The 26,901-nt window shown below is 39.5% G+C and overlaps 1 protein-coding gene across 9 annotated transcripts in view; it reads left to right on the top strand.

Moving 5' to 3' along the window:
- Positions 1-15,861, top strand: part of CPEB3 (cytoplasmic polyadenylation element binding protein 3) — a 73,639-nt gene extending 57,778 nt beyond the window's left edge. For 6 of the 9 annotated variants that reach the window (XM_033149288.1, XM_033149292.1, XM_033149293.1 and 3 more), the window contains 4 exons: positions 5,738-5,856; positions 9,130-9,244; positions 9,807-9,988; positions 12,131-15,861. In XM_033149288.1, coding sequence (XP_033005179.1) covers positions 5,738-5,856; positions 9,130-9,244; positions 9,807-9,988; positions 12,131-12,358 — 644 coding nt within the window. In that variant the 3' untranslated portion in view covers positions 12,359-15,861. The remainder of the gene's footprint in view (positions 1-5,737; positions 5,857-9,129; positions 9,245-9,806; positions 9,989-12,130) is intronic. The other 3 variants (XM_033149289.1, XM_033149290.1, XM_033149291.1) reach the window with 1 other exon arrangement.
- Positions 15,862-26,901: the final 11,040 nt, after the last annotated feature.

Consider the following 26,901-nt stretch of genomic DNA (forward strand, 5'->3'; position numbering starts at 1 on the left):
ATTCTGGAAGTTATTCCACCTATTGCTACCAAGTGCCAAATCTAAATCATACTTTAGGTTTGTTTTTTGTATTGTCTATGAAAGACCATATACTATCTTTAATGTAACACAGTTCAACCTTGCCTCATTGAAATCTTTGTTGTTGTTGTTGTTTGCTAATTCATTTGACTTTGACAAATGCCCTTTTAAAATTGAATATAGCACCTGAACTTTTTACTGTGTTCCTAGTCTACATTTTGTTGCAAATTGTTATGGACTGTACTAGCAGTTAAGTCTGATGCTTTAAAGTTGATGTGATTTTTTGAAAGAAGAGCTGCCTTATAAAGCTAAGGAGAAAAATGTGATCAAAACAGTAATATGAATATGTGTGCATTGATATTTCTATGCAAAAGGATGTAGTGCCAAGAATAACCAAACCATAACAGTTGTTTGTAATGATGGGTGCACTGATTAAACAGTGCTTTTTGTCTTAAAAAATGTTTAGGGGTACTCTCATTCTCCTACTCATATTGAAATACTGCCCCTCAATGAGGCCAAACTTAGATTCACAAAATGTTTAGGGGTATGCGTACCCCTGCATCCCCTCAGAAAAAAGCACTGGATTTAAATCAAGGCAACTCAAATTAATGATTTAAATCAACAAGAAAAATTGGTAATTTAAAGCACTGACTTGAAAGAAATAATTTTGCATGCTTTCTGTAGATGGCATATATTTTAATATTCCCATGTAAGGTTGGTCTTATGACCAGCATCCATGACAGTCTGCAAGGTTAACACTTCAGACATATGCATGTTTACTCAGAAATAAGTCCTCTTGAGCTCAGTGAGGCTTTCTCCCAAGTCAGGAAAATGAAACGGAAAAAGAGAAAAGGAAAAAAAAGAGAGAGAGAGAGATGATCTCTGGTCTGCTTTGATTCACCATCTCATCATTCCCTGCTCTAATCATTTTTACTTGCTCATCAAACATTTGCTGAAGGATGGCAACAGTCACTGGAATGTCCACTGGTGTATTTGCTTGATCTTATTAACAATTCGGTCTCATTACATCTCACATCTCCACTGTAAGATAATCACAGCGTTTATCTGTCTTATCAAAACACATTCCCTTCTCACAGAGGAAGCATGTAGTGGCAAAATTACTTTCGATTTCAAAGCAACACTTTTCGTCATGAAAGCAGAGAATTAAAAATGAAGAAATAAAAATTCTTAGCACTCTGATCCTCCCTTAAACAATTATAACACGCTTTTAGTTCTGCCTTAAGCCTTTTAACAATTGACCCTTCTTAAAGCCAGAAAGGAACCAGAGACCAAATTGCAAACATGCGCTGGATTATGGAGAAAGCCAGAGAGTTCCAGAAAAACATCTACTTCTGCTTCATTGATTATGCAAAAGCATTTGACTGTGTCGACCACAGCAAACTATGGCAAGTTCTTAAAGAAATGGGAGTGCCGGATCACCTCATTTGCCTCCTGAGAAATCTCTATGTGGGACAAGAAGCTACAGTTAGAACTGGATATGGAACAACTGATTGGTTCAAAATTGGGAAAGGAGTACGACAAGGCTGTATATTGTCTCCCTGCTTATTTAACTTATATGCAGAGTTCATCATGCGAAAGGCTGGACTGGATGAATCTCCAACCGGAATTAAGATTGCCGGAAAAAATATCAACAACCTCAGATATGCTGATGATACTACCTTGATGGCAGAAAGTGAGGAAGAATTAAAGAACCTTTTAATGAGGGTGAAAGAAGAGAGCGCAAAATATGGTCTGAAGCTCAACATCAAGAAAACTAAGATCATGGCCACTGGTCCCATCACCTCCTGGCAAATAGAAGGGGAAGAAATGGAGGCAGTGAGAGATTTTACTTTCTTGGGTTCCATGATCACTGCAGATGGTGACAGCAGTCACGAAATTAGAAGACGCCTGCTTCTTGGGAGAAAAGCAATGACAAACCTAGACAGCATCTTAAAAAGCAAAGACATCACCTTGCCGACAAAGGTCCGTATAGTTAAAGCTATGGTTTTCCCAGTAGTAATGTACGGAAGTGAGAGCTGGACCATCAAGAAGGCTGATCGCCGTAGAATTGATGCTTTTGAATTATGGTGCTGGAGGAGACTCTTGAGAGTCCCGTGGACTGCAAGAAGATCAAACCTATCCATTCTCAAAGAAATCAGCCCTGAGTACTCACTAGAAGGACAGATCCTGAAGTTGAGGCTCCAGTACTTTGGCCACCTCATGAGAAGAGAAGAATCCCTAGAAAAGACCCTGATGTTGGGAAAGATGGAGGGCACAAGGAGAAGGGGACGACAGAGGATGAGATGGTTGGACAGTGTTCTTGAAGCTACTAACATGAGTTTGGCCAAACTGCGAGAGGCAGTGAAGGATAGGCGTGCCTGGCGTGCTCTGGTCCATGGGGTCACGAAGAGTCGGACACGACTGAACGACTGAACAACAACAAAAGCCAGAAAGTAGCTCACACACCAGATGTAAATTTGCACCAGCAGATAGAAAACCCCTCTCAGTGATAACTGTCTCAGAGATAATTAGAGAAAGGAAGGCTTTTGCAGACCCTACACCCATTAGGGCTCTTATGTGGGTTTTGGGCACTTAAATCACTCACTCCCATCCGAGTTCCCAGGAGCTGACAACATCTCAGTCTCCTGGCATAGTAAATGGCTTTTTCTGAGCACCAGAGCTTCCCACAGCTCTGAATACCTACACACTCTATGGCAGTGTTTTTCAACCACTGTTCCGCGGCACACTAGTGTGCCGCGAGATGTTGCCTGGTGTGCCGTGGGAAAATTACTTTATATATAGTCAATATAGGCACAGAGTTAAATTTTTTAACATTTGCTAATGGTGGTGTGCCTCGTGATTTTTTTCATGAAACAAGTGTGCCTTTGCCCAAAAAAGGTTGAAAAACACTGCTCTATGGAGCAGCTGCCACAACAGCAGACCACTCCCCCTGTACCAGTTTATCTACTTTCCCTGATGGGCTTCATGACAGAGGCTACACCTGTGTGGAAGCTTCCTCTCCTAATCCCTTTTCAATCCCCTCCTGAGACACAGTGGTGCAGGAGAGGGTGCGGAAGCTCCTAGTCCTTCACTTATCTGACCTGCCTTTTCCTCCTCTTCTTCCAACACATCCTGTGCTACACCTTCCAGTTCTGAAAAGTCCCCTGCTTCCAACTCTTGCCTCCTGGCCTGTGCAGTACCGCACAAATCATTGGCCCCCTCTCCTGAGTCAGACTCCAGCCCCCCTTCTCCCAATCCACACTTGTCAGCATCCTGCCAGTCCTGGACAGGAAATCCTTTTACCCTGACCCTGGTTGTGTTGGGGGCAGCTCTTCAAAGCTCATTGAAAATGGATCAGTTGACACAAATTTCTTCCATGTTTTCAGTGGAGTGTTAAGGCAAAATAGATTTTCTTTATCCCTAGCAATAATTATGCTCTCTCCGTGTTGATTTGTCCTTTTATAGATTAACTTTCATTCTTTACAGAGTACTTCTGTATTTGTGATGCAGAGCTGCTGTTGCTGCATAAATTAGTTTAAAGCTTTAATACAAAGAAGTCCAATAGCAATAAGGAATAATGTCTTTTATGTGGCAATTTTCCTGTGGCTTTGTGACAGGAGGGTACTACATAGGAATCAAGCTGTAAAACTATTTTTTTTTACCTCATCTGAAATGTTTATGCATCATTTCCTTGGCTGAATGAGTCAGCTGGCACTGCAGTACATTGCCACTGCCTAAAGAAACTAGCTTCATAGCCTAATATGCAATATCACTCTTCTGCAGTAGCTAAAGTAAGATTAGTCTCTTCTATTTTGCAATTTCTTTAGCACTAATGCCTTTGATGTTTTTGGAAAGCAAGTCACAGCACAGCAACGCTTTAAATGAAACTCTGCAGATTTTTTTAAGTACCTCTGGGTTCGTATTCCTAAATCAGCTTCTTTGACTTTTCATTTCATCCTTGGATTTTGAAGTACAATTTATTAGTGTTCAAAGCATACAGTTATAAAGTTATAAAATATGCCTGATTCTATAGCAATGACTATTTATGCTAATTGTAACTAATTAAAATAAAAGTTGCCCACATTTCTTAAGGGTTGTATTCAAGTAAGTTATATTCAGAGTAGCCCAATTGAAAAATGTGGACTAACTTAGATGCACTGATTTCAGTGGGTTTACTCTGGGTACGGCTTGGATAAAATACTAAATGTTTTTCTCATGTTTTTCATAAAGAGGGGCCTATATGTCATCTCAATAAATATCATTTTACCGCAGTGGAATTGGGAGCAACCCACTGCTGTGACATTATAAAGCTTGAAAAACAGTTTTAACACACTTTGCAAAGTGTCAAATGTCTGTAATTTAAATGTATTTTTGCTGAATAGCTATGGTCATAGAGTTTAAATGTGTTCTTCCCCATTCTGATCAAATGCAGTAGCTGCCTTGAATAGGAAATTCTATGTAAAACATTTCTGAACAGTGCCTGTGCATATCTATAAGTGATATGTTCTATTGCTGATATGCTATTAACAGTTTAGAAAGATTTCCTGAATTTGCAAATTCAATCTACCGTTTCCCAGTAGAAAAACGCCTTATTTTTTATTTATCTTTATCTGTTTGTGTCAATTCAAATATTAATATTTAGCTATGGATCCAATATATGTCATAGGTACACTTAAAAGAAGGGCTTTTCAGATGCTCGCTTAGCATAGAATTATTGTTTATATATGGAGAGTGGTCTGTCTTTTAGCCTGATCCTTTACCTATGAAGTGGCCAAGAGTGTTCTGTTTTGTTTCATCGTTTGCATAGGATCATATCTAATGGTGAGATACAAATGGAGGAAAACCAGCAAGAGTCTTGCTGTCTTCTGCAGCTCTTAATACTTACTGCAGGGGGTATGGGTGCTGAAATGCTGGTTCAGCTGCATATACAAGTGCTTTGGAGCACACAACTTAAGAGTTACCGTAACACCAAGCCAGCCCTTCTTGCTGCTGACTTTTATGCTGTTGCAGAGGAGGTAAAGTGGTGAGGCGCAGCAGTCCAACATCCTGCAATCACACACTCTACATCTATGCTAGTCCATTGTGATGCTGGTGACAACCTGTGCATGCTCCAGGGTGAGGGAAGCCTTGGAGACACGCAGGTGGTGGGGAGAGTAATCGAGTGGAGGGCAGAGTGGGCAAGTAAGCTGGTTGTGCAGCAGCGAGTGGGTTAAGTGGGAGGAGAGGTGCAGTAGCACAGGCGAGTGTGTGGGGCCTGTGGCAGTTGAGCAAGAGGAGTGGTGGAGGCGTGATGGTCAGTAAAATGAGCAGGGGCATGTGTGTGTGTGTGTGTGTGTGTGTGCGTGCCCGCGCTATTTCTTCCTACAGCTATCAGGCCCACTTTACTTTTGCCTTTACTTATGCCCCAACATAACATTTCTGCTCGTGAAATTATGCAAATACAGCAATAATTAAACCCCATCCTAAGCCTTCATGCAAATAATGCCTGAGGTCAGGTGTAAACAAAATAATTGACCCTGTTTGCGTCTGGAATGTTTGTATATGCCTTGTTTCCACAACAATGTTGTGCCGTGAATCAACTGTGTCCACGGCACATCTGTCCTACAGAATCCATGTCATGCTTTCATTTTAATATTTGTGTATTTAAATGTATTGCTTTCCTGCAAGAATTTATATTTTCTGACTTTATTCCTGTTTTGTAATTTTGTTCTCTTCCAAGGTTATGCCTTTCTGCTGTTCCAGGAAGAAAGCTCTGTGCAAGCTCTAATAGATGCCTGTCTGGAAGAGGATGGGAAACTTTATCTATGTGTATCAAGTCCCACTATCAAGGACAAACCAGTAAGCAAATCAACATACTACCATATATATATATATATATATATAGAGAGAGAGAGAGAGAGAGAGAGAGAGAGAGAGAGAGCTGAAAGTCAACTGCTGTCGTGCAAAAATAGCTGCCTCTGTCCTGTTATTTTGACTGTTATAGTGGCATACAGTGGTACCTTGGGTTAAGAACTTAATTCGTTCTGGAGGTCCGTTCTTAACCTGAAACTGTTCTTAAAGCACCACTTTAGCTAATGGGACCTCCCGCTGCCGCTGCGCCGCCAGAGCACAATTTCTATTCTTATCCTGAAGCAAAGTTCTTAACCTGAAGCGTTATTTCTGGGTTAGTGGAGTATGTAAGCTGAAGCGTGTGTAACCTGAGGTACCACTGTATTGCTTTAGCATATATTGACCATGTTAAACTTCAGTAAATGTCAGAACAATTTAGCATTCAAAAGTCTTTCCTTTGAGATTGTATAATAGATTAATGCCCTGGTCCAAAAAACTGATCCATGTACGAGAGCTTTAGTGAGCACACAAAGCAGCTTTATCATGCGTGTTAATGTACTCTTTATGTGCATCCCTTTCCATGTGCTGGTTAGCTCCTTTCATTTGAAATGTAGATACTCCAATGTAAAAGAAATTATGTGGAATAGTATATGGCTCTTTCGACTGGGTTGTGAGTCAGTTTGTGTATGGGATGTTTCAGCTTGCAAATAACGATTCACCTTACTGTATTTTGCTTAAGTTCCATTGCTGCAGACATAACAGTACTGAATTCTGTAGAGTTGTAGGCAGCCTAGCAGTACTGCATGAAAAGTAGAATATCACAAGTGAATGCTATGTCATGGTGTAAGGCAGTGTATAGGTAAAACACATGAACTGATTTTTCTTCTTAATAGCCTCATCCAGTGTTAATATTTAGTCTAACTTTAGTGAACAGGCTTTTGCTTTGTGTGTGCTCCTGCCGCCACCCCCGTAAGTATGACCACAGTGAGACTTTTGCTTCCATTTTTAAAAAGCCATGGTTATTTGTATCTGAACCTGGACAAACTGACTTGTCTTGTTTGCCTAAACCATAGTTCAATTAAAACTACTTATGATCTTGATTTGTTTCGCAAAATTATAGTTCAGTTTCAGGTTTGGACCTAATGGTGAACCACGGTTACTTGAGAAAAGAAGGTGTACATAAGCCTGAGTCTCATTTGTATAATGCAAAACTGTGTCTGAACCATTGTGTCTGAAGCAGTTCAATGTTAATTACCTAGTATGTAAATTGGAAATTACTCCAAAATTCTCGGTGTATTTGCCGCTATTCACAAACTGATGTGGAGCAGCCTCATCACTGTGGCTAAATGGGAGAAGTATAATATGAACTAGGGGTCAATGTTTGATTCTGAGGAGAATCTAACTCGCCATATTTCCCTCCTTTTAAAATGGGGTGAGGATTGTATGAGTAGAGGGTCTTCAGGGGAACTTGGCTTTGTCATGAATGAAGGTGTGGTGATGAGGGTGCTCTCAGCAGAGAATTTTAAAACAAACCAAACAGGTATTAGAATATTTAAAAATTCTGACTCGATAAAAAAATGCATAGATGTGACAAATCCAGATATTATAAACACCTTCCCAAAGTTCACATGGCTTATAAGGCTTATGAGAATGACTTTTTTGTTGAAACAAAATAGGAAATTCTTTCCAGTAGCACCTTAGAGACCAACTGAGTTTGTTCTTGTTATGAGCTTTCGTGTGCATGCACACTTCTTCAGATAACTGGACTTTTTTGTTGATTGCTTGGTTCAAAACAATTCAAAGACTTTGTCCCAAATTCAGCCATCTGGCTTCTTAAATGGACACAGTAAATGCTTTCTGTTTGGGCAATCCTCTTAGTCTAAGCAAAGGAATTAAGTTCTCTACCAACCACCTTTTCTTCTGTTTTCAGAATGTATGAAATGCTTATTAAATGAATCTTGGCCTGTATTCTACTGTGTAATTGTGTATTAAAAGAAGCAAATAGGAGGAAATACTGTAGATTTATGTGAAAAAATATTGCTCAACCTTATTTCTAGAGGCAGTAAATAAAATAGAAAATTACCATAATTAAGATTAAATTCAGAGACTGTATATGTGGCATTTAAAGGTGGCGCTGTGGGTTAAACCACAGAGCCTATGGCTTGCTGATCAGAAGGTCGGCGATTCGAATCCCTGCCACGGGGTGAGCTCCCGTTGCTCGGTCCCAGCTCCTGCCCACCTATCAGTTCGAAAGCACGTCATAGTGCAAGTAGATAAATAGGTACTGCTCCAGCGGGAAGGTAAACGGCATTTCTGTGTGCTGCTCTGGTTCGCCAGAAGCGGCTTTGTCATGCTGGCCACATGACCCAGAAGCTGGCTGCGGACAAACGCCGGCTCCCTCGGCCTATAGAGCGAGATGAGCGCCGCAACCCCAGAGTTAGACACGATTGGACCTGATGGTCAGGGGTCCCTTTACCTTTACCTTTTATACTCATTGTGGAAGGAAGAAATACAACTGAGACTTTTTGCATGAAATGATTTCCTTTTATTAAGTTTGTAAGAGATATGAGTGAGCAGACTAGATTTTTATGTACGAGGTAAATATTTTCTTAGGCAACATTGTTAAAATAACATGTACATATCTTGTTCTTATATTTTATTTCTGCAAGAAGCTCTGTATGTGCTGCTCACCAGTTTACTAATCCTTAACAATGTTCCATTCAGTGATGAACACCCTGATTGTAAGTTTAGACAACGCTTTTTGCTGGCAAGTCAAATTAGCACGATTTGCTACGCCTGGATGGAACCCAAGAGTTGACTGGATACCATGCTTTTTATTTTATTTTTGTCAGTTTAGCTGTCACATGTAAGACAACCAGTGTTTGGCAATATCTGAACATATTTGAAATCCGGATGATGTAATTTGGGAATCCTAATGGAGGTTTTCAAGCTTACTTTGTATCTTCAAAATTAACAGGCCAGTTTGGTAGACAAAGGTGGTAGTGAGCACCAAGGAGATACAGCATTGGTTAGAGGCAAGCCTGCTGCGTGCATCATTTTGTATAGCTGCATAAGTTGATGCTTTTATGATGGTGCTTAAGTGCAGCATATCTGTTCTGATAAATTCTAGAACCCCCATCTTCATTGGTTTGTATTTATATGGAATTAACTTTGGTTATACTGCAAACTATTAGAAATGGGAAAGGATTAAAAGGTGTCCCTTGACTTTTGTTGCTTTCAAAAATGAAGTTTAAAATGAAGCTAATCTTTTGGCTTTTTCAGGTGCAAATTCGACCTTGGAACTTAAGTGACAGTGACTTTGTAATGGATGGCTCTCAACCTTTAGACCCCAGAAAAACTATTTTTGTTGGAGGAGTCCCACGACCCCTCAGAGCTGGTAAGTGAATATGTTTAATGGTTACCAAAACCATGAACAACGAAACATTCAAAGATTGATGCAGTAATAAGTCTCTAGAGCTTTTCATTATATTTCAAATTGGCAAGAACTTCGATGTGGTTTCTTCCTCTTAAACAGCAAGATTAAGGAACAGACTACACATTATACAGTATTATGTCAGTCTAAAGAATTATCTTCATTAAATGTTTCTTGAAAAAGCACTTGCGATGAAATACTGACTGCTCTGCATTTTAAACAGTGAAATATAAAACTCATTTTAAAAGTGTAATCAGTTGAGTGTCATAGATAGGTAACTGATAAGAACTTGTTTACATTTCTGGTATTCCGTTTGTCTTGGTTTATAAAGTTTGTTTTCTGTTGCATTTGGCTTTGTTTGCTTTTTTGGGATTTTTGTCTTTTACACGGTCAATCATTTCCATTTCCTGTTTTAGATTACTTGGGGCTAGAATTTTGGTTTTTTATATATGTAGACTAGTCACAAATTAGCTGCTGGAAGCTGAATGAATGTATAGGTCTTTTATAGTTTAATATTCTTTTACAGTTGAACTAGCAATGATTATGGATCGTTTGTATGGAGGAGTCTGCTATGCTGGCATTGATACGGACCCAGAGCTGAAATACCCAAAAGGTGCTGGTAGAGTGGCTTTCTCCAATCAGCAGAGCTATATTGCTGCTATAAGTGCTCGCTTTGTCCAGCTCCAACACAATGACATTGATAAACGGGTAAGCAAAATGTCATATGACTGATTGACACGACTGACAAATTGTACAGGCATCTTAAGTGGGCTCAAATCATTTGCTCAAATCAAGTGGGCTCAAATCATTATCCACCACTGTCTCCTCTGACTAAAATTTGCTCTCAAGAATCTTGGGCTGTGGCTTTTTCAAGTCCTATTTGAGGAGATCTTTTAACTGGAGATACCAAGGAACCTTTTTCATGTAATGCATGACCTCTACAGCAGTGCTACGAGCCCTCCCATGAGTTTGTGATTGATCACTTGAAGTCTGTTTTAATGGCCAAAATTTAGTGTTTGCTAGATTTTAAAATGTAAATTCTTTCCAATCTCAAATGGGTTTCAATAACAGTGTACAAAATCAATATTGTCTTCATAGGTGAAGACAAAGTACAATTTCCTTGTTCCTTTTTTCTCCTGGAAATGCCCTGTTTCTGTAATATACTTTTGGATATAACAGTTGGGCTGGAAAATACACTAGACAGTAGTGTTGCAAAAGTGCTGTGGTTAAATGTGGGAAGGTGGAAGAATAGCAGATATTCAGAAATATGTGAGGTCAAAGCAACAATACCCTTTCCTTTGAAATTGATTTCCTTCATAGCCTTAATTCATCCCACAGCAAAAACTGCTGCTGTTGGTATGATTTTAACAAAAAATGTTGTGAAAATGGCACACATATATTTGTACGGGCTTGACCTTATTTACATAGAAATGTATTTTTATGAAATAAAATAGGGAATGTGAAAAAAATCAAAAAATTATAGATTTTTAAAGCGCTAATTGAATATCCAAATGGCACTGCCATCCCACCCAGGAGAGACCAAACTCTCTAGACTTTACTTAGAAAAAAATAACCCACATAGATTTTAATGAGAAATATGTAAGTAAGCATGTTCCATTGAAACCAGTGAGATATAAGTATGCTTAACTTTGGCTGACTCATATCCTTACAGATTTATAATTTTTAAGTGTGATAAATCTGATAGGGCTTAATCTATAAAGCCATTAATTCTTGCATGACTGGAACCGTCAGTGTTAATCCTGAGTCATGCTGTCACTTTGGCTCAAATGCTGAGCTCAGAATATAATTACCTTGACACTGAATCATTATAGACTTATTTTGGCAATAGCATCTAATGTTATGAAAAGAAAAATGGGACAGGACAAGAAAGACAAGGCTTTTTCTACTCCGATCACTTTTCCAGTGATCATGACAAGTTAATGTTTTAATGTGGTTGTTTTATTGGGCTTGAAGCTCTATGTTTAGGTCAGTGCACTGTCTAGTACTTTAAACTTGATCCTAATATAAAGGAGATCCTAAACATTTGCTATTGTAATAGGAGTGGGGTGCTATTAATACGTCAAAAGGATTTAAAAGAGCAGATTTTGAAAACACTAGACTTTTATGCTGATGTATGAAGGCTCATTCATGGGTTACGTAATGATGCAAATGGAAGTTCCAGCAAATGCTTTGAAGCATAGCAGACTCCCTAGGTCGATGATGACTGACATTGTCAAGGACTTCTAGTTCCTTCCTCCTCCCGCAGTCTTCCTCCCCAGACTTCTCTTGTTTTCTGTGCAGTTCTCCAAATGCTGTAGGAGAGCTGTGGCCAGGCAATAACGAGGGTTAGTTTTTGTAAGGTTTCTGGGTAGACTTGCTCTATCTGAAATTGGAACTGAGAATTTTGATACTATGAACCTGGAAGGTTAATTTAATAGTAATGAAAGGAGGACACATTCTTGCTGCTCTTGCCTGAGGCTTGTCTTGCAATATGGGTGTCCATGTGGAGGTGGCAATTGTCCCCACTCTAGCCCTGATTCCCATCTTTAAGTTTACTTTGCCCCCACCCCAGAAAGACTCCTGTGGACACCCATGATGGTAATGTACAATTGTGGGAGCTGTGACATATCACTTTTTAAACTCATGCACTTCTGTGATGTGACAAACTGTACCAGCCAGAAGCACCACATTGTCTCTGATACTGAAAAGCTAAGTGGAGTGTGTTGTTACTGACTATTCTGGCAAGTTTATACACTATACAGGTTTGTCCTGCATTCAGATGAATGAGATGAATTCACAGAACCTTCTTTATATTTTGAGTTATTTTGTGTTTCCTCTCCCCTTCTGTAGGTGGAAGTGAAGCCATATGTGCTTGATGATCAGATGTGTGATGAATGCCAGGGCACTCGCTGTGGTGGAAAATTTGCTCCATTTTTCTGTGCCAATGTTACCTGCTTGCAGTATTACTGCGAATACTGTTGGGCCAGCATTCACTCTCGTGCTGGGCGAGAGTTCCACAAACCACTCGTGAAGGAAGGGGGAGATCGGCCACGCCACGTTCCGTTCCGTTGGAGCTGAAGTCTGGGCCTAAATCCAGCAACAAAGAAGTACTGGAACTGAAGAAATTGAAGGGAGAAGAGAGTGCTGCCTCAGGGCTTTAGTGTTCTGGAAATCTGTGCATTCATCCTTTACTTTAATGAAGAGATGGGTCTTTTTATTACGATTACTATTATTATGATGATGATTATGATTATTTACAGTCACATTACTGAACTCTGTGTCCAGTATAATACAAGCCTAGCAGAGTGTAACTATACTGATTTTGCACTTTGATTCACACAAACATCTGCTTGGTACCTTAATTTCTTACACGAGACTTGTCATGTCTGACAATAAGTAGACTGCCATTCTCATCAGCCTTTACTGAGTTGGTGTGTATGTGAAAAAGACTTTTAAAATTATAATTTTATTTTAAAACTGGAGCATGCACTTATTTTCAGAAACTTGTAGACTTGCCCCTAGCAGATGACTTACCAAAGGTAACACTCACAAGTAGGTAGGTGGCAGATGTAGCAAAAACTTAAAATGGATATTCAGCAATCATTAGTTTGGGTCATTTAGAATAGGAATAACCCTGAAAAGCCTTTAGTTGCTCTCCATTTTTACTGGTAAGGTTGATACCTCATAAGCTGGATCACATTTTCTCCACCCCCACCCCTTTTTGGTTTGCTGAGGGTTTCCTATTTGGTTAGGTCGTTTAGTGTTATGTAAATGTATGCTGCAATAGCTTTTGCTGCTATTAAGATGGTATTACTAATACCACAATACTCTATTCAAGCTAGGGTATCTATCAGTTTAAAAGATGATTATATGATTTAAAACCGTGATGGCTGCTGAAAGGAGATCTGTATAGCTTCCAAGGAAGGTCAATAGTTTTGACTGCATGTTTACTTAAATCAGGTTGCTGCATGCAATAAATTTTTTTTATATATGTCTCATATGAAAATCTGCCCACAATGCACCAATTAAGGGTTTATATAGACTACAATGTACTTGTTATTAAAAACAAAACAAAACCCACACACAGACTTAGCACACCAGACACAAATTACTGACTGGAGGAAGGCATGCCTCAGTAAATGTAAATGCTTCTGAAATTAGGATCAGCCCTTTGCAGTATGACCTATATTACAACAAATATTTTTTTAAAAAACTAGATGTAGAATATCCTTAAAACAAATTTCTGAATGATAGACGAAGTACTTTGCGGTGCTCTGTTATATATTGTGCAATTTATTTTATATAGTAAAAGTGATTATGTCTAGTACTGTGATCAAACTTAACTGTTTAAGCCTCTATATCTAACGTTCAATCACTTCTGAAAGATTCAGATACATATGCACACTCACGAAATGAAGTTTGAGCTCTTTAATTCCAATCTCATAAATGCTTGCACCATTTATGTAGCTTCAGCCCTTGTCCAGAAAACCAAAGAGCTCATGGCAGCATATGTACACTACTAACTTCACTAATAGGCTGATAAACTAGGCACATTTTATGAAAGGTGGGGGAAAGTGGTGCTAAAGAAATGTCTGCATACAAAAGTTAACTTGCAAGATGTCTACTCTCTGGGTGTGACATTTAATTTCTTGAACCCTGGATGTATCCTGTGAAGCTTGAATATATTTGAGATCTACTTTATAACAGTGGACATTTTTTTAGCATGTATTATGGGCGTGCAAGACAAACACATAAGCACACATTAGTGTGCTAACTATAAGAAAGTGAGGACGTGTACACTATTCTTTGGCATTTTTTTGTGAGTTCCCTTCTCCACCCCCCACCCCCCGGGAGTTCTGGGGACAATCTGACTGGATCTGGCACCGCATAGTAGATTTAAATGTTACGGATTTTGTGTGTTGTGATGGCCTTGTTAATGTCTAACTTTGTACGTTTTTCTTTCAATGTTTAGTTGCAATTACTGGCTCTGAAAGAAACTTTGTGTTTAGAAAAATAGTTTTTTACTGGTTTAAAAACAAAACAAAACCATTCGTAGTATCCCTTCACGTTTTCTTCTGGGCATTTTTGTGATATTGCTTTATCCAGCCCAGCTGTCTTTTTTCTTCTGTTTGGGGTTTTCTTTTCTTTTCATCTATACAAGATTTGTTATGCACTACTTTTTGTATCTAGACAGTTTTCAATAGTTGGCAGATTATTCTTTTTTAAAAGAAAAAGGCATGCTTTCTGACTGACATGATCTTTTGCAATACCTCAATTTTGAAATATAGGAAAGAAAATATTTTCTAAGTAAGTTTATTCAGAAAAAAATATATATTAATTTAATTCTGCGAGAAAATGATTTAACAGATGGGTAACTTTATTTTTTTCATGCTTATTTGCGTTTTTGAAAATGAAGAAGTTAGAGCTTTATAACTGTAATATTGAAGATCATAGCTAATCTACAGAAGTCTACCTAATTATGTGAAACAATAATACACAGTTTTGAATATATATCCCTCTTTCATTGTACAAACACCCCGGAAAGAAAGGAGGGAAAGAGCGAGAAAAAGTGATGCTGGAAGTTATATAAGTAATAACATGAAAACAAAAACACAGCAACGAAAGGTGTAAAACAAACTGCATTTGGTGCTGGAAGTTGTGAATAGAAGGTGAAAAAATATTTTCCCCTTAATTTGTATATTTATAATCAAGCAATTATGCACGACTGACCAGAATTGTGAGAGTTCTTCTGTTTGTATTTTTTTAAAGATACTTTTTTAGTTTATTAAATTATAACATGGTCCCTTTTTGTTTTGTAAATGAATGTGCCCCCTAAGTTGTTAATATGTTATATTATTATGAGAGGGTCCTTCAAGAAAAGAAGTTATTTTTTAAAATAAGGTGTTCTGAACTGCAACTTGACTAAGAAGTCCCTGGGTACAACAGGTCCTCTCGTGGCCTTCTCTTGATGTGAGACTTGAACTAGTCGATTTTTTTTGAAGGCAACTTAACCTCGACTATTTGTTGTTATGTGCAATACTGTTTGTACTGTTTGTATAAAAAAAGAAAAAAGAAAAGAAAAAAGGCATAAATCTTTATTGCAGATTTATTTTCATTGCAAACTTTAGACATTGTGATTCACTAAGATCATTTTTCTACTGTCAAATATGTACCTTTTCTTCATGCTGGTATTTTTTCAATAGTAATGTAGCCTTTGTACTGAGACAAAATTTTCATTGTTATTTTTAGAAAGATTTTTTGCTAAGAGAAATTTAAACATTGACATATTTTTCATTTTTATTTCAGATTTTCTTTAAGGAGTGCTTTCTCAACCATTAATATAGTTGTTTCTGGGAGAGACTTTCATATCTGGTCAATGTCATTAATATTATTTTGTATTTTTACTTGGAATAAATTAATTTTATGATGCTAATTCTTTAAAAGTTTATTTTTTTCATTTTCAGTTATTTTTGAAGCTAAAAAAAACCTTTGTAATATTGTTACTAAAAGTGTCTAGTTTTTTGAAATGCAAAGCTTTATGTATTAACTCGCTGTTGTGGTTTACAATGGTGTGAAAATGGTTGGATATGTAAAATGATTGAAAAACTGTAATGAATAATTGGGCAATAAAATTACAGAATGAAGCAGGAAAATGATGTGATATTTTTGAGAAGCCTTTTTTTCCTTTGTCAGAATGATTTAGGAAGATATTAGGGATGTCACAGTACCAGTTCGCTGTCTAGATTTATACAACACCAATGCTGATAAAACACTATTGCTGTTGTAATTAACTCCAATCTACAAAAATAACAGGCATACAGCCATGGCTGTTTAGTGTAATGCAAATTTGCTCCCTCCCCCCCATTAGCATAGGCCCAGTCAGCAAGTGCCGAAAAAATAAATGGAGACTACACAGCATTAATGCTCGGTCAATTCCCTTCCCGTCCCCCCATCCCGTCCCCCCCCCCCCGGCAATACTCTTTACAGTCTCTTTTGGACTGTAATTTTAAATCTCTCCCAACATGCTTCAGTGTGATCTGCCATTATCTTATTTATTCCACTCACCCCTCATGCTGCATTATTCATGCACTTCTTTAAGTGGCAACCCAGAACAAATGGAGGAAGTTGTATAGTATCTGCATAATGTTACAGTGCAATTACCATACAGTGTAATTTATGACATAGTTAGTACTAAGTAATGCATGTGTAGCAACCGTTATTACTATATATCTGAGCACTTTTTTGAGCTTCTTGTATATTTATCCCTTTGTGTTCGCCCTTTTTAAAAAATAAATAAATATCACAGGTGCAACGTCTGTTGCTGCTATCAAAACACTGCTTCACTTTATGTAGTTCATCACCACCACCCTTTGCCTATCTAATCCTTACCTTTTTGCTGTTATCCTGGCAGATTTTTTTGTGCCGATGTTAGAGGTACTATTATCGACCCCTTCTGATCCTGCAAACCAAACTAGTGTTATATAAACAGAACATCCAATGGCCATCCCTAGATAGATCAGTTACCAGACTTGATCTATTCTCATGCTGGTTTCTACCTAAGGGGGGTAATTTATTGATCTCTTGTAGAAATGTCTAGAGTTGGCCCATTGTGTCCTTTTTGTAAGAAATGTATAGGGGGAAATAAAATAGTAAAATTTAGACTCTATAATTAGGTACTACTACTGGTTGGGATGTACACAAATTGTGCAAGTAAAATAGAAGTGGAGAAGAAATTTCTAAATTTCCTGCAAAGTGGTACAAAGTGTGTGCTTAGATTCTGCCTACACACTTGTCTTTTAGGAAGGCAGGGGCTAAAAGACAATTGTATTACAAATATGCAGTTAGCAAATAAACTTTGCTGATTTCATGATCTTTGTTAGAGTAGTACAAAAAGTATAGTGCTTTACTGGGGGAAATCCCCCATGTTAATATTTCAGTATTGTGACATCTCTATTTGCAAGATATGAGTGAAAGATTAGTCACAGATTTGTAAAACAAATAATAAAAAGTCTTTTGTTAAACCTGGCTTGTATGTAGTTGCTTTTTACACCAGTTTGTATAATGTCAGCTTAACCTTTTTTTTAACCAGAAAACTTTTCTTCTCAATCTCTGCTGTTGTAGTGTTTCTGTCTTACCACAGAGTATTTTATATTCATGCTGATGGTTTGCTCTATACCCCAAAAGGGTAGCAGATCAGGAGCTTGTTATGTCATTCTGCACATTTTAAATTTACCTAATAATAACGTTTAGCAACAAATAGAAATCCAGGGTGCTAATACGGGATAATCATTTCTGCTATTTTTTTTTTCTGGATGTAGCTCTGTTTGGGTATAAAGTATTAGGTATTTGTAATTTTGCTGTCAAAATAATGGACATAACTTTTAGAGTGTTCACAGCTAAAATCTCTGTACTTGTTTTTTCAACTAACTAATTTTAAATGTACCATATCTTTTACTACATGTTCTCTTAGACTGGTTTTGCTAGTAACCCTAAAAGGCTTTTACCTTTTTTTGGCTTGGACTAATGCTTTGTATGGAACTGCAGTACTGTGACTAAACATGGAGCTCAATGCTGCTATTGCTTACAACTGCTTCAACTTTGTAGTTTGGACAATTTTTTCCCCTGTAATAACTTATTAAATCTAGTTGTATGAAGTACTGACACTTGTCATCCTTTGCACATTTAACAGAAAGCCATGGGGAAAACCCTTCCTACACATTTTTCGCTTTAACAACATGCATGCACATTCTCTTGTCCCCTCGTTCTGTTAGTCAATTGTCTACTTAATACGAAATGTCCATGTTTCAGGGTAATCAGTTATATACACATACACCTAATAAAGTCCTTTTGTTTATTCAGTTAGTTTAATAGAAGTCTTATGAAAAAGGTGGGTGCAAGCAATCATTTACAAAATGGTAACTTGCCCTTGGTACGTGTAACACTTAGTAGCCACTTCTTTAATCCTGCTAAAGCCATAATGCCAGTTTTACTATATAGTAAGCCCAAAACCTATGCAGGGGTTATGTTCCGGGGTTCACGCCTAAAGTCAAAATTGTGTATAGTCAAAACACATTGGATTCATTGGTGGCTGGGATAGCAGTAATGTGCATTGAAGCCTTTTGTGATGCTTTGGATTCATGTGGGAAGTTTGCCCAAATGTTGTGAACTTTCACATGGAAACCCTCCTGAACCAGAAGCATTCATCTGCTGCTCTCACATGAGGGATTGGGGTAGGCATTAGGTGAGACTTATTTGTTAAGCTAACACAGCTGTGAAGTGGCATGGAAGACGCCTATAATTTGAAGTAGTGGCTGGGAGGGGGCCGCTCCCCCTGCCTGTTGCTGGTCCTCGGTGCCTTCTCACCCTTTTCCTCAGCTGCTTTTTTGACACGTAACAAACACACCTAGAATCCCGGATGGTGGTTAAGTGATTGCTGGGAAAAGTTGGCTCACAATTGGTAGTCTGCTGCTGCTTTTTTTAAAGCATGGAGCTGTGCTTTATCTCTCATGACTAAAAAGGATCGAGACATCCAGTTAAACAAGCAACACATGTCAACCTCAATTACATTCTAAAGGAGAGTATGTGAATGCAAATTAATGACCCAGCAAATGTTTTCATAGAAGCAATAACTAACTGAAAGTTCTCTTATTAAACGTTGCTTCCTAAGAGCCAAACGATATATGATGCGGACGATCCACAGCAAGTTCTGCTGATGTGTCTTAGCTTTACTTCAAAGCACCACCACTGATTTGATTGGGAATGTAGCACTAGGGTCAGGCCTACCCCTCCCACCAGCAACACATCACACAGCACCGTTTCCCCAGTAAAATGGGGAATGTATCTACTTTTGCAAGTAAAGAACAAGAAGTTGGGAGCACTGGTTAGTTCAAACACCTCAAACCTGCTTCAGGTTCACTTCTCTTTTAATTGGTGCTACTCTCCTGTTTCCCCAAAGCTACCTAATTTTGTGGACCCAGGTGGCGCTGTGGGTTACCGTAAACCACAGAGTCTAGGGGTTGCCGATCAGAAGGTTGGCGGTTCGAATCCCTGCGACGGGGTGAGCTCCCGTTGCTCGGTCCTAGCTCCTGCCCACCTAGCAGTTTGAAAGCACGTCAAAGTGCAAGTAGATAAATAGGGATCGCTCCGGCGGGAAGGTAAACGGCGTTTCTGTGCGTTGCTCTGGTTCACCAGAAGCGGCTTTGTCATGCTGGCCACATGACCCAGAAGCTGTCTGTGGACAAACAACGGTTCCCTTGGCCTATAGAGCAAGATGAGCGCCGCAACCCCAGAGTCGGACACGACTGGACCTAATGGTCAGGGGACCCTTTACCTTTACCTTTAACTAATTTTCTAGCCACATCTTGAGCTAGAGAATCTCATTGTTTCAGTTGCTTTGTGTAATGTACAGTATGATTATTTCTTATCTGTCCTGAACCTGCTATCAGCTGCCTTCAGTGGATAAACCCAAGTTCTGGCAAGAGGATGCAATCTTCTCTCAGTGCAGCTTATGATTTTATAAATTCACAAAGCCCAGCTATTTAGCCTTTTGTTGTACAAAAGATCCACCAACCTTTGATAATTGTAGATGGCAATTGCCCTTTTCCGTGTATTTCCCAGTCTGAAGAAGTGTGCATGCACACGAAAGCTCATACCAAGAACAAACTTAGTTGGTCTCTAAGGTGCTACTTGAAGGAATTTTTTATTTTATTTTGTTATGCTCCTTTTGAGCCAAGATGGCCAGAGCTGTGTGCTGTATTTCATATCTAGCTAAAATTTGTCTCCCCACTCACCACACCAACTTCAACAGCACACTCTGTGTGCTCAAGCTCACTGATCCCAAAGTGGCTCTGCTCACAGCCACTTTTGAAAGCTGGGATTCCTTGCACTTGTTTACATTACTTTACATTCACATTAATGTTAAGTTGCTTTGTCAGCCCATCATTCCTTTTGGAGCCATTCCACATGTTGTTTAGAATATAGGTAGGGAGCATGTGGCCTTACAAATGCTGCTGGACTACCATTCCCATCATCCATGTCTGTTGGCCAGGTGGATAGAAGCTGATGGGACTTGGTGTCCAACAACGACCTGGAGGATCTCAGGGTCCCCTACTCCATCCCTGACACCAGATTGCTTCTTGTAAATTAATTAGTACCAATCCTGATCCAGGGGAGTCTAGAGCTTTCATTTGTCACTATGAAGGAAAGTAAATGTATTCTACCCTCATCCACAAAAAGGTATATCTTACCCCATCACTGCTAAATTTATATTGCAAAGTTGATCATCAGAGAGATTAGGATGTTGCACTGCCAAGTGCAGCAAGTTTTGGCGTCTCTCCTTGCTTTAGCCTGCTTCCCAATCTTGCTTTAGCTGTAGCAGTAATACGCACACACTCTCTGTGTATGTCTCCGTTACCACATCTAAAGCAGCCTCTTAGGCTGCCTATAAATTTGGATTGTGACATGAATGCCAAGATTCAGCCAAGCTCTTTCTAGAACAGTCCAAGATCTTTTAACAGCTTGCGTGGCAACTTGCCAGCGGGAAGTGGAAAAGCAGGCAGGCACTGTAAACCCTGCTTTGTCAGCAACAGGACAGCAAGTGTGCATAAAAGCTGACTAATACTAATTCTCCAGCAGTGGAGAAAAAAGAGCCCCACCAGAACACTCTAGTGCAATAAACCAACCAGCTTCTGCGAATCTTTAGGGAGGGTTGGGGGTAGGGGTGGCAAAAGTCTGAGGGCCAAACTACACATGACAATCAAATGTGTCTTTTTGAATTTAATGTGCAAAAATCCATGTGACGGAAGGGCTGCAAGTGAACAGGATTGCATCTGTTGCAAAGGGAAAACTCAAGCCATTCCTTCCCTGCTGGAGTCAGCAGGCAAATCCCCTCTTCTGAAGTTGTTTTTCGCTTTGGGGGGAGATCCGCACCACCCCCACCCCCCGCTTTGCTTCAATCTCCCAGGACATTCTATACAAGATCTCAAAGTACAGTCGTACCTCGGGTTACGTACTTTTCGGGTTACGAACTCCACTAACCCGGAAGTGCAACCCCACACGTGTGCGATATGTGCAGAGCATTTTTCACGGTTTTTTCGGTCTGCGCATGTGCAGAACAAATTGTTTGGGTTACATACTGTAACCCAGAACAGATTAAGTACATAACCCAGGGTACCACTGTAGCTGTCTTATTACAAAGGAATTTCAGAAATAGACTGGAAAGAGAAGTTGCTGAATTGCAACTTATCACCAAACTTAAAACCATGGAGAGACCTGGTCTGAATAGAGACACTGGATTCTTATCTCATTATACATGGCAAAGCTATTTTTAGCCATCTCACCCCTTGCTTTTTTCCTGCAAGGCCAACAAGTTTACCTCACCTATCAGCCACTGACCCATTCCCACCACCCTTCTGAGTAATACCCCTCCCCACCCTCTCACTATATATAGGATCTGGTGACTTCTATTTCAGTGTATCTGAAGAAGAGTGCATGCACACGAAAGCTCATACCAAGAACAAACTTAGTTGGTCTTTAAGGTGCTACTGGAAGGAATTTTCATATTTTTTATTTTGTCACTTTTAACTGTTTTTCCCTGTTTGTATCTTTTTAAGTATGCATGATATAATCACCTTTTAATTACTAGTTTTTATTCCTTACCTGTTTTAAGTCTTATGTGTTCAGTTTATCCATATGTTTTATCTTATGCTGTTCTGTGAGCGAAATGAAGTTTGATACTGATACAGGAGCTCAAGTTCCCTGAAATTTTGTCCTCCACACTTCAGTTCAAATTGATTACCGTACATACAATATTATTGCCTCTTGTTTAGTCGGCCCATCTTTCTTTCTCCTGCCCAAGCTTTGAGATGGCTACTGAACACTGCTAACTAAGCTTTATCCCAATAGCATCAGCTGCTCCCTCAACTAATTTCCGATCTCAACACTCTTGATGCCAGGAAAAGCACCCTGCCTGGTGGCTTCAGGTTGCCTCCAGCTGCATTCTAGTGAATTCAAAGAGCTTTTGTAAACTTAATTAGTGGCTGAGCAGTTTCAGCACAACTCTGGAGCGATAAGCTCCCCTTCTGTCTCTCTCATGCCAATACTGTTCCTATCTGGCACTGCTGCTGAGAAGTAATTGAAATGGAAAATCTCTTTAAGCTCATCAAAATACCTGCCAGGTAAGATGTAAAAAACCATCTTCCCACCTGTGTTGTTAGGGTAGACCTGTACATTGTCAGTCCCGCAGGCGGATTAGAATACCTGCAGCTGGCAACTCTTGCTCACGCTGGTGTGAAAACTTCTAAGGCCTGCACAAGCCTATCAAAAACAGCCATGGGGGAGAAATACCAGTCTTGTTCCTCCTTTCCTTGAACTGAGAAGTGATGCAGGGGGCCTAACTTTGTCTACCTGTAGCAGCCAGACAGGCAACCACCAACTAATACTTCCTTGGGGCATAAATTAAAATAAATTTAAACCTGCAGCTAGAGATCACACAGGAGGACGGGGCATTGTTACCATGACAACCCACTCACCTTGACCCTCCTGAGTCATGATGTCCCTCTTCACATCTTTGAAGCAGCTACTGTTCTTTGTCTGCAAGTTTGCTGAATCATCTTCTCCACTTCTCTCACCAATTAGATTATTCGTTATTCAGCAATAATTCTAAAGGTCCTTTTAAGGACAGTAGAAAGCCCATACCGCCCACGTTTAGCGATGTCCATAGCACAATATTAGTGTGGACAGGGGAAGCAGAGTTAACGGAATGGCTTACGCTAATATTCTAACAATTCTTATTTCTAGTCAAGGTTATAAAGGGTTCCCTCAAGTTAAAAACAACAAGAAGAGAGGCCTTCAAAATGACTTGCATGCCCTCCTTCCATTACAAGATTTTTCAGGTTTCAAACTTCTCCCCCCCCCATTAGAACACAGAAAACAGCTTTATATGGAGCCAGACACTATGTCCATCTGGCCCAGTACTGTCATCACTGGCAGCAGCTCTCCAGAATTTCAGATAAAGGGCATTCCTAGCCCTACCTGGGGATTTGAACCTGGGACATTGTGCATGCGTACTGCCATTGAGCTATGGCATTTGCCTGTAAGATCACGTAAAAGCAGACGACTTCGGCTCTAGAATGCTGGCAGGTGATCTGTTTTCTTTTCCTCCAAGAGTTTCTACAACCTAACCTGCAGAGCTGCTGCTGCTGCTGGCGGCAGAATGAAATGCTGGACTTGCACCAACAGGCAGCTGTGTAAAACAAATCAAGCCCAAGGAGAAGATAGGGAAGGATTCCTCATTTGCATGGTGCTTAGTAGGTTGCATGTACAAGGCCTAATGATTATGGGGCATTAATTAAGAGACTTTGCCATGGAGGAAAAATGAGGCTATAAACAGCTCCCTTGGCTGATGAAAAACCAAGGCCAAGATGATCACAGCAAATGTCATTTAGCGCCTTCAAAAGACCTCCACCAAGGATATTAGTCTTGCAGGAAGACTTGAGCAGTCACCTGCTACAGGGGAAGAAAACATTTCATTTGCCTCTGAAGCAGCCATGTTGGCCTGTAGTAGTAAACAAATGACATCAAAAAGGAAATCAATTCAGCTGTTGTGGTTGCTGTTGCTGTATTAAATTTGTATACCACCCTACATCTGCAGGTCTCAGGATGGTTCATAGGATAAAGTTTGAATATAAAACCACAAAATACATAAGCAAAACTGAGTTTTGATAATCAGGACTGGGTTTCAGTTTGTTTCAGTCTCTTACTGAGCCCAAACACTCATTTGGCATTTCTACTGCCTCATTTGAACAAGATGAAAAATTAGGATTTTTTTGGGGGGGGGGAATAATCTGCATATTTGATGGCACCACATTCCAACACTCTTGATGAGTTCATTCAACAATTTCATGTAGGAATTAAATAGCGGTGGGATAAGATGGAACTCTATAGAAATTTAATGCCATGGAGCTAAGCAGTGCCCTCAACACCACCTTTTGGCCATTCAAATAGGAAATTCATGCCTGTAAATCACAATGTGGACAGCCTAAAGCCTCTGCAAAGTGACTCACTGGGTTACTATAGAAATAAAATTGCCAGGTTTAAGGTCTCGTGGCATTTTAAAGAAGGTTGATGCAGAACTTTGCTAGAACTAGAGCTTAAACAATAGCCATCATTAATATTTACCTCACCCCCGTGGGTGTTGTAATAGAAGCACAGCAATGCCAATGACAACCAATGTACTAAAATAAGGGTAATGTATAAATAGCAATGGTGGATTATCCAAGGCAGTTTGGTACACCTTTTGGAAGTAGCCTACTATTTAATGGCATTTTCTCTCAAAGCACATATATTTAAGGTACCGGTATCATCAGGTAGCTTATGCTGTAAATACTTGAAGCTTAAATGCTGATCATGTACATATTTTACTGTGTTTGACTGGTTTACAAACCACCCAATTGACTAGTAAACTGTAATAAAGGTGATGAACTGATAAGTCAATGTTACTTAGGGCTGCTGGAGGCATTTTATACATTTTATAGCAAGACGACATCTATAGCCTATTTTATTTTATGAATGGGAAGCCTCTGCTTTCTAACCTTATGGTTTCCGTATTCCAGCATTTAATCCCACTTTCGCTTCTTGAATTAAGGCCAAGGTAGCTGCTGCTGTGAGTGCCAATGTGCTATTTCCTTCGCCCCGTATTACAGCAGCTTCCACAATACTTCCTCCTGCCAACCTAGCAGTTCGAAAGCACGTCAAAGTGCAAGTAGATAAATAGGTACCACTCCGACGGGAAGGTAAGCGGCGTTTTCGTGCGCTGCTCTGGTTTGCCAAAATCGGCTTTGTCATGCTGGCCACATGACCCGGAAGCTGCACGCCGGCTCCCTCAGCCAGTAAAGCGAGATGAGCGCCGCAACCCCAGAGTCATCCACGACTGGACCTAACAGTCAGGGTACCTTTACCTTTACAATGCTTCCTACCCATATTCTGTAGCTTCCAGAGGACTATATGCCCCTAAACATCTCTTCCCATTCACCACATTAAGAGTGCAGTTTTATACATCCTTACTTGAATATGTCTGACTGAGCTCAGTAAGATTTACTTCCTAACAGACACAGATGGGAACAATTTACAGTGTAATCCTTACAATGCAGAAAGTGACATCTAAACATCTTCCTAAAAAGGAGTCTAATCTTCCATACAGCAGCCCTAAAATAAACACACACCAACCTTTTCAGCTCCCTCCCAATATTCATACTAATTTTTTAGCACAGTTCATTTTACAAGGTATGTAAACTTTTTTGAGATCACAGGTATAATCCAGAATTTAGATGTTCATTTTAGGTCTTAATGGTTTTTGGCTTACTATTCTTTTGTTAGGTTAATTGCTGATAAACTGAACATCAATAAGTCATCATGGGCAATTGCTCAGCATCTAGGAGGAGATGGTCTCTTGGCAGTTTGGGATCTTTCGGTGTTTTTAAAAGAATCAGATTTTGGTGTGAACTGTGTATGGGGGAAAGAGAAAACACAGAAAGCAGAGTAGGTAGTTTGGAAGAAAACAGAAGAGAACTCAAGTGTTTCAAGCTGAAAATGGAGGAATAGCTCAAGATGCTCTTTGAGGACCTGCTTGAGAAGACTTCCTGCCTACTTGCTTCCACTTATGCACCACTTGTATATTTTACTACAAAATTGCTTATGCTTCCAAATTAAAAGCACACAAATCTAAAGCTGGTGGTTCTGCATCTGACTGTTTGGGCCAGAGGAACAGCACACAGCAGCATGAAAACAGTACTAAACTCATTTCCTTGTTTTCAACACATTTAACTACTGAAATTGAGTTAGCCCCTCTACAAACCGCCATGATGTATTCCAAATATGGGAAGAGCTCACACATCTCTTTGCAGAGAAGTGATCTCCCACTGAACGTTAATGATCTGTACACATACAAGAAGCACAGCTCACTTACAATTCACGACCAGGGACTGACACAAGCTACCTAGTTAACATCAAAAAATGCAGGCAGTGTTTATTGATTCTATAAATAGCCAGGGCTACCTACAATGGCTGCCAGCAACTATAAAGGATGGTGACAGGGAGCATAACCAAATAAGCCCATCATTTCTAAATACACTGCAGAGGATAAGCTCTTGCTGAAAGGTGGCAAAAGAGGTTAGTATGTGAGACAGGGGTGGGGTGGGGTGGGGTGGGAGAGAGAAGTGGTGTTTGACAACATTTCAGGGAGGTGAAGGAAGATAATTTGTATTGACCTAAAAAGTACAGTCTTAATAAAACCTAGATATAAAGAGTAGACCTAAATTTGTGCACACATCTTCTAGTGAAAGCCAGGCATTTATCTCAAAGTACAACTGATAACTATATGCATGCTTTATGCTGCCCAATTTCTTTATCATGCATTTTCATAAGAAGCTGAATTAGCCTGCGAGGACAGACAGGATGGATACTAAGACAAGTCATTAAAATCCTCTGCTGAAATAGCAATAGATAGATCTGTGTCGTAGTGTGATTTTCCTCAGCCATTTAACAGAAAAACCAGATCACACAATCTTGTAAGTGTTCAGCGCCAGGAAACCAGCTGCATTTCCCCCACAAAACATTCATCCAGA

This window comes from Lacerta agilis, chromosome 5 (genome assembly GCF_009819535.1).
Source record: "Lacerta agilis isolate rLacAgi1 chromosome 5, rLacAgi1.pri, whole genome shotgun sequence".
NCBI classification, from domain to species: domain Eukaryota; kingdom Metazoa; phylum Chordata; class Lepidosauria; order Squamata; family Lacertidae; genus Lacerta; species Lacerta agilis.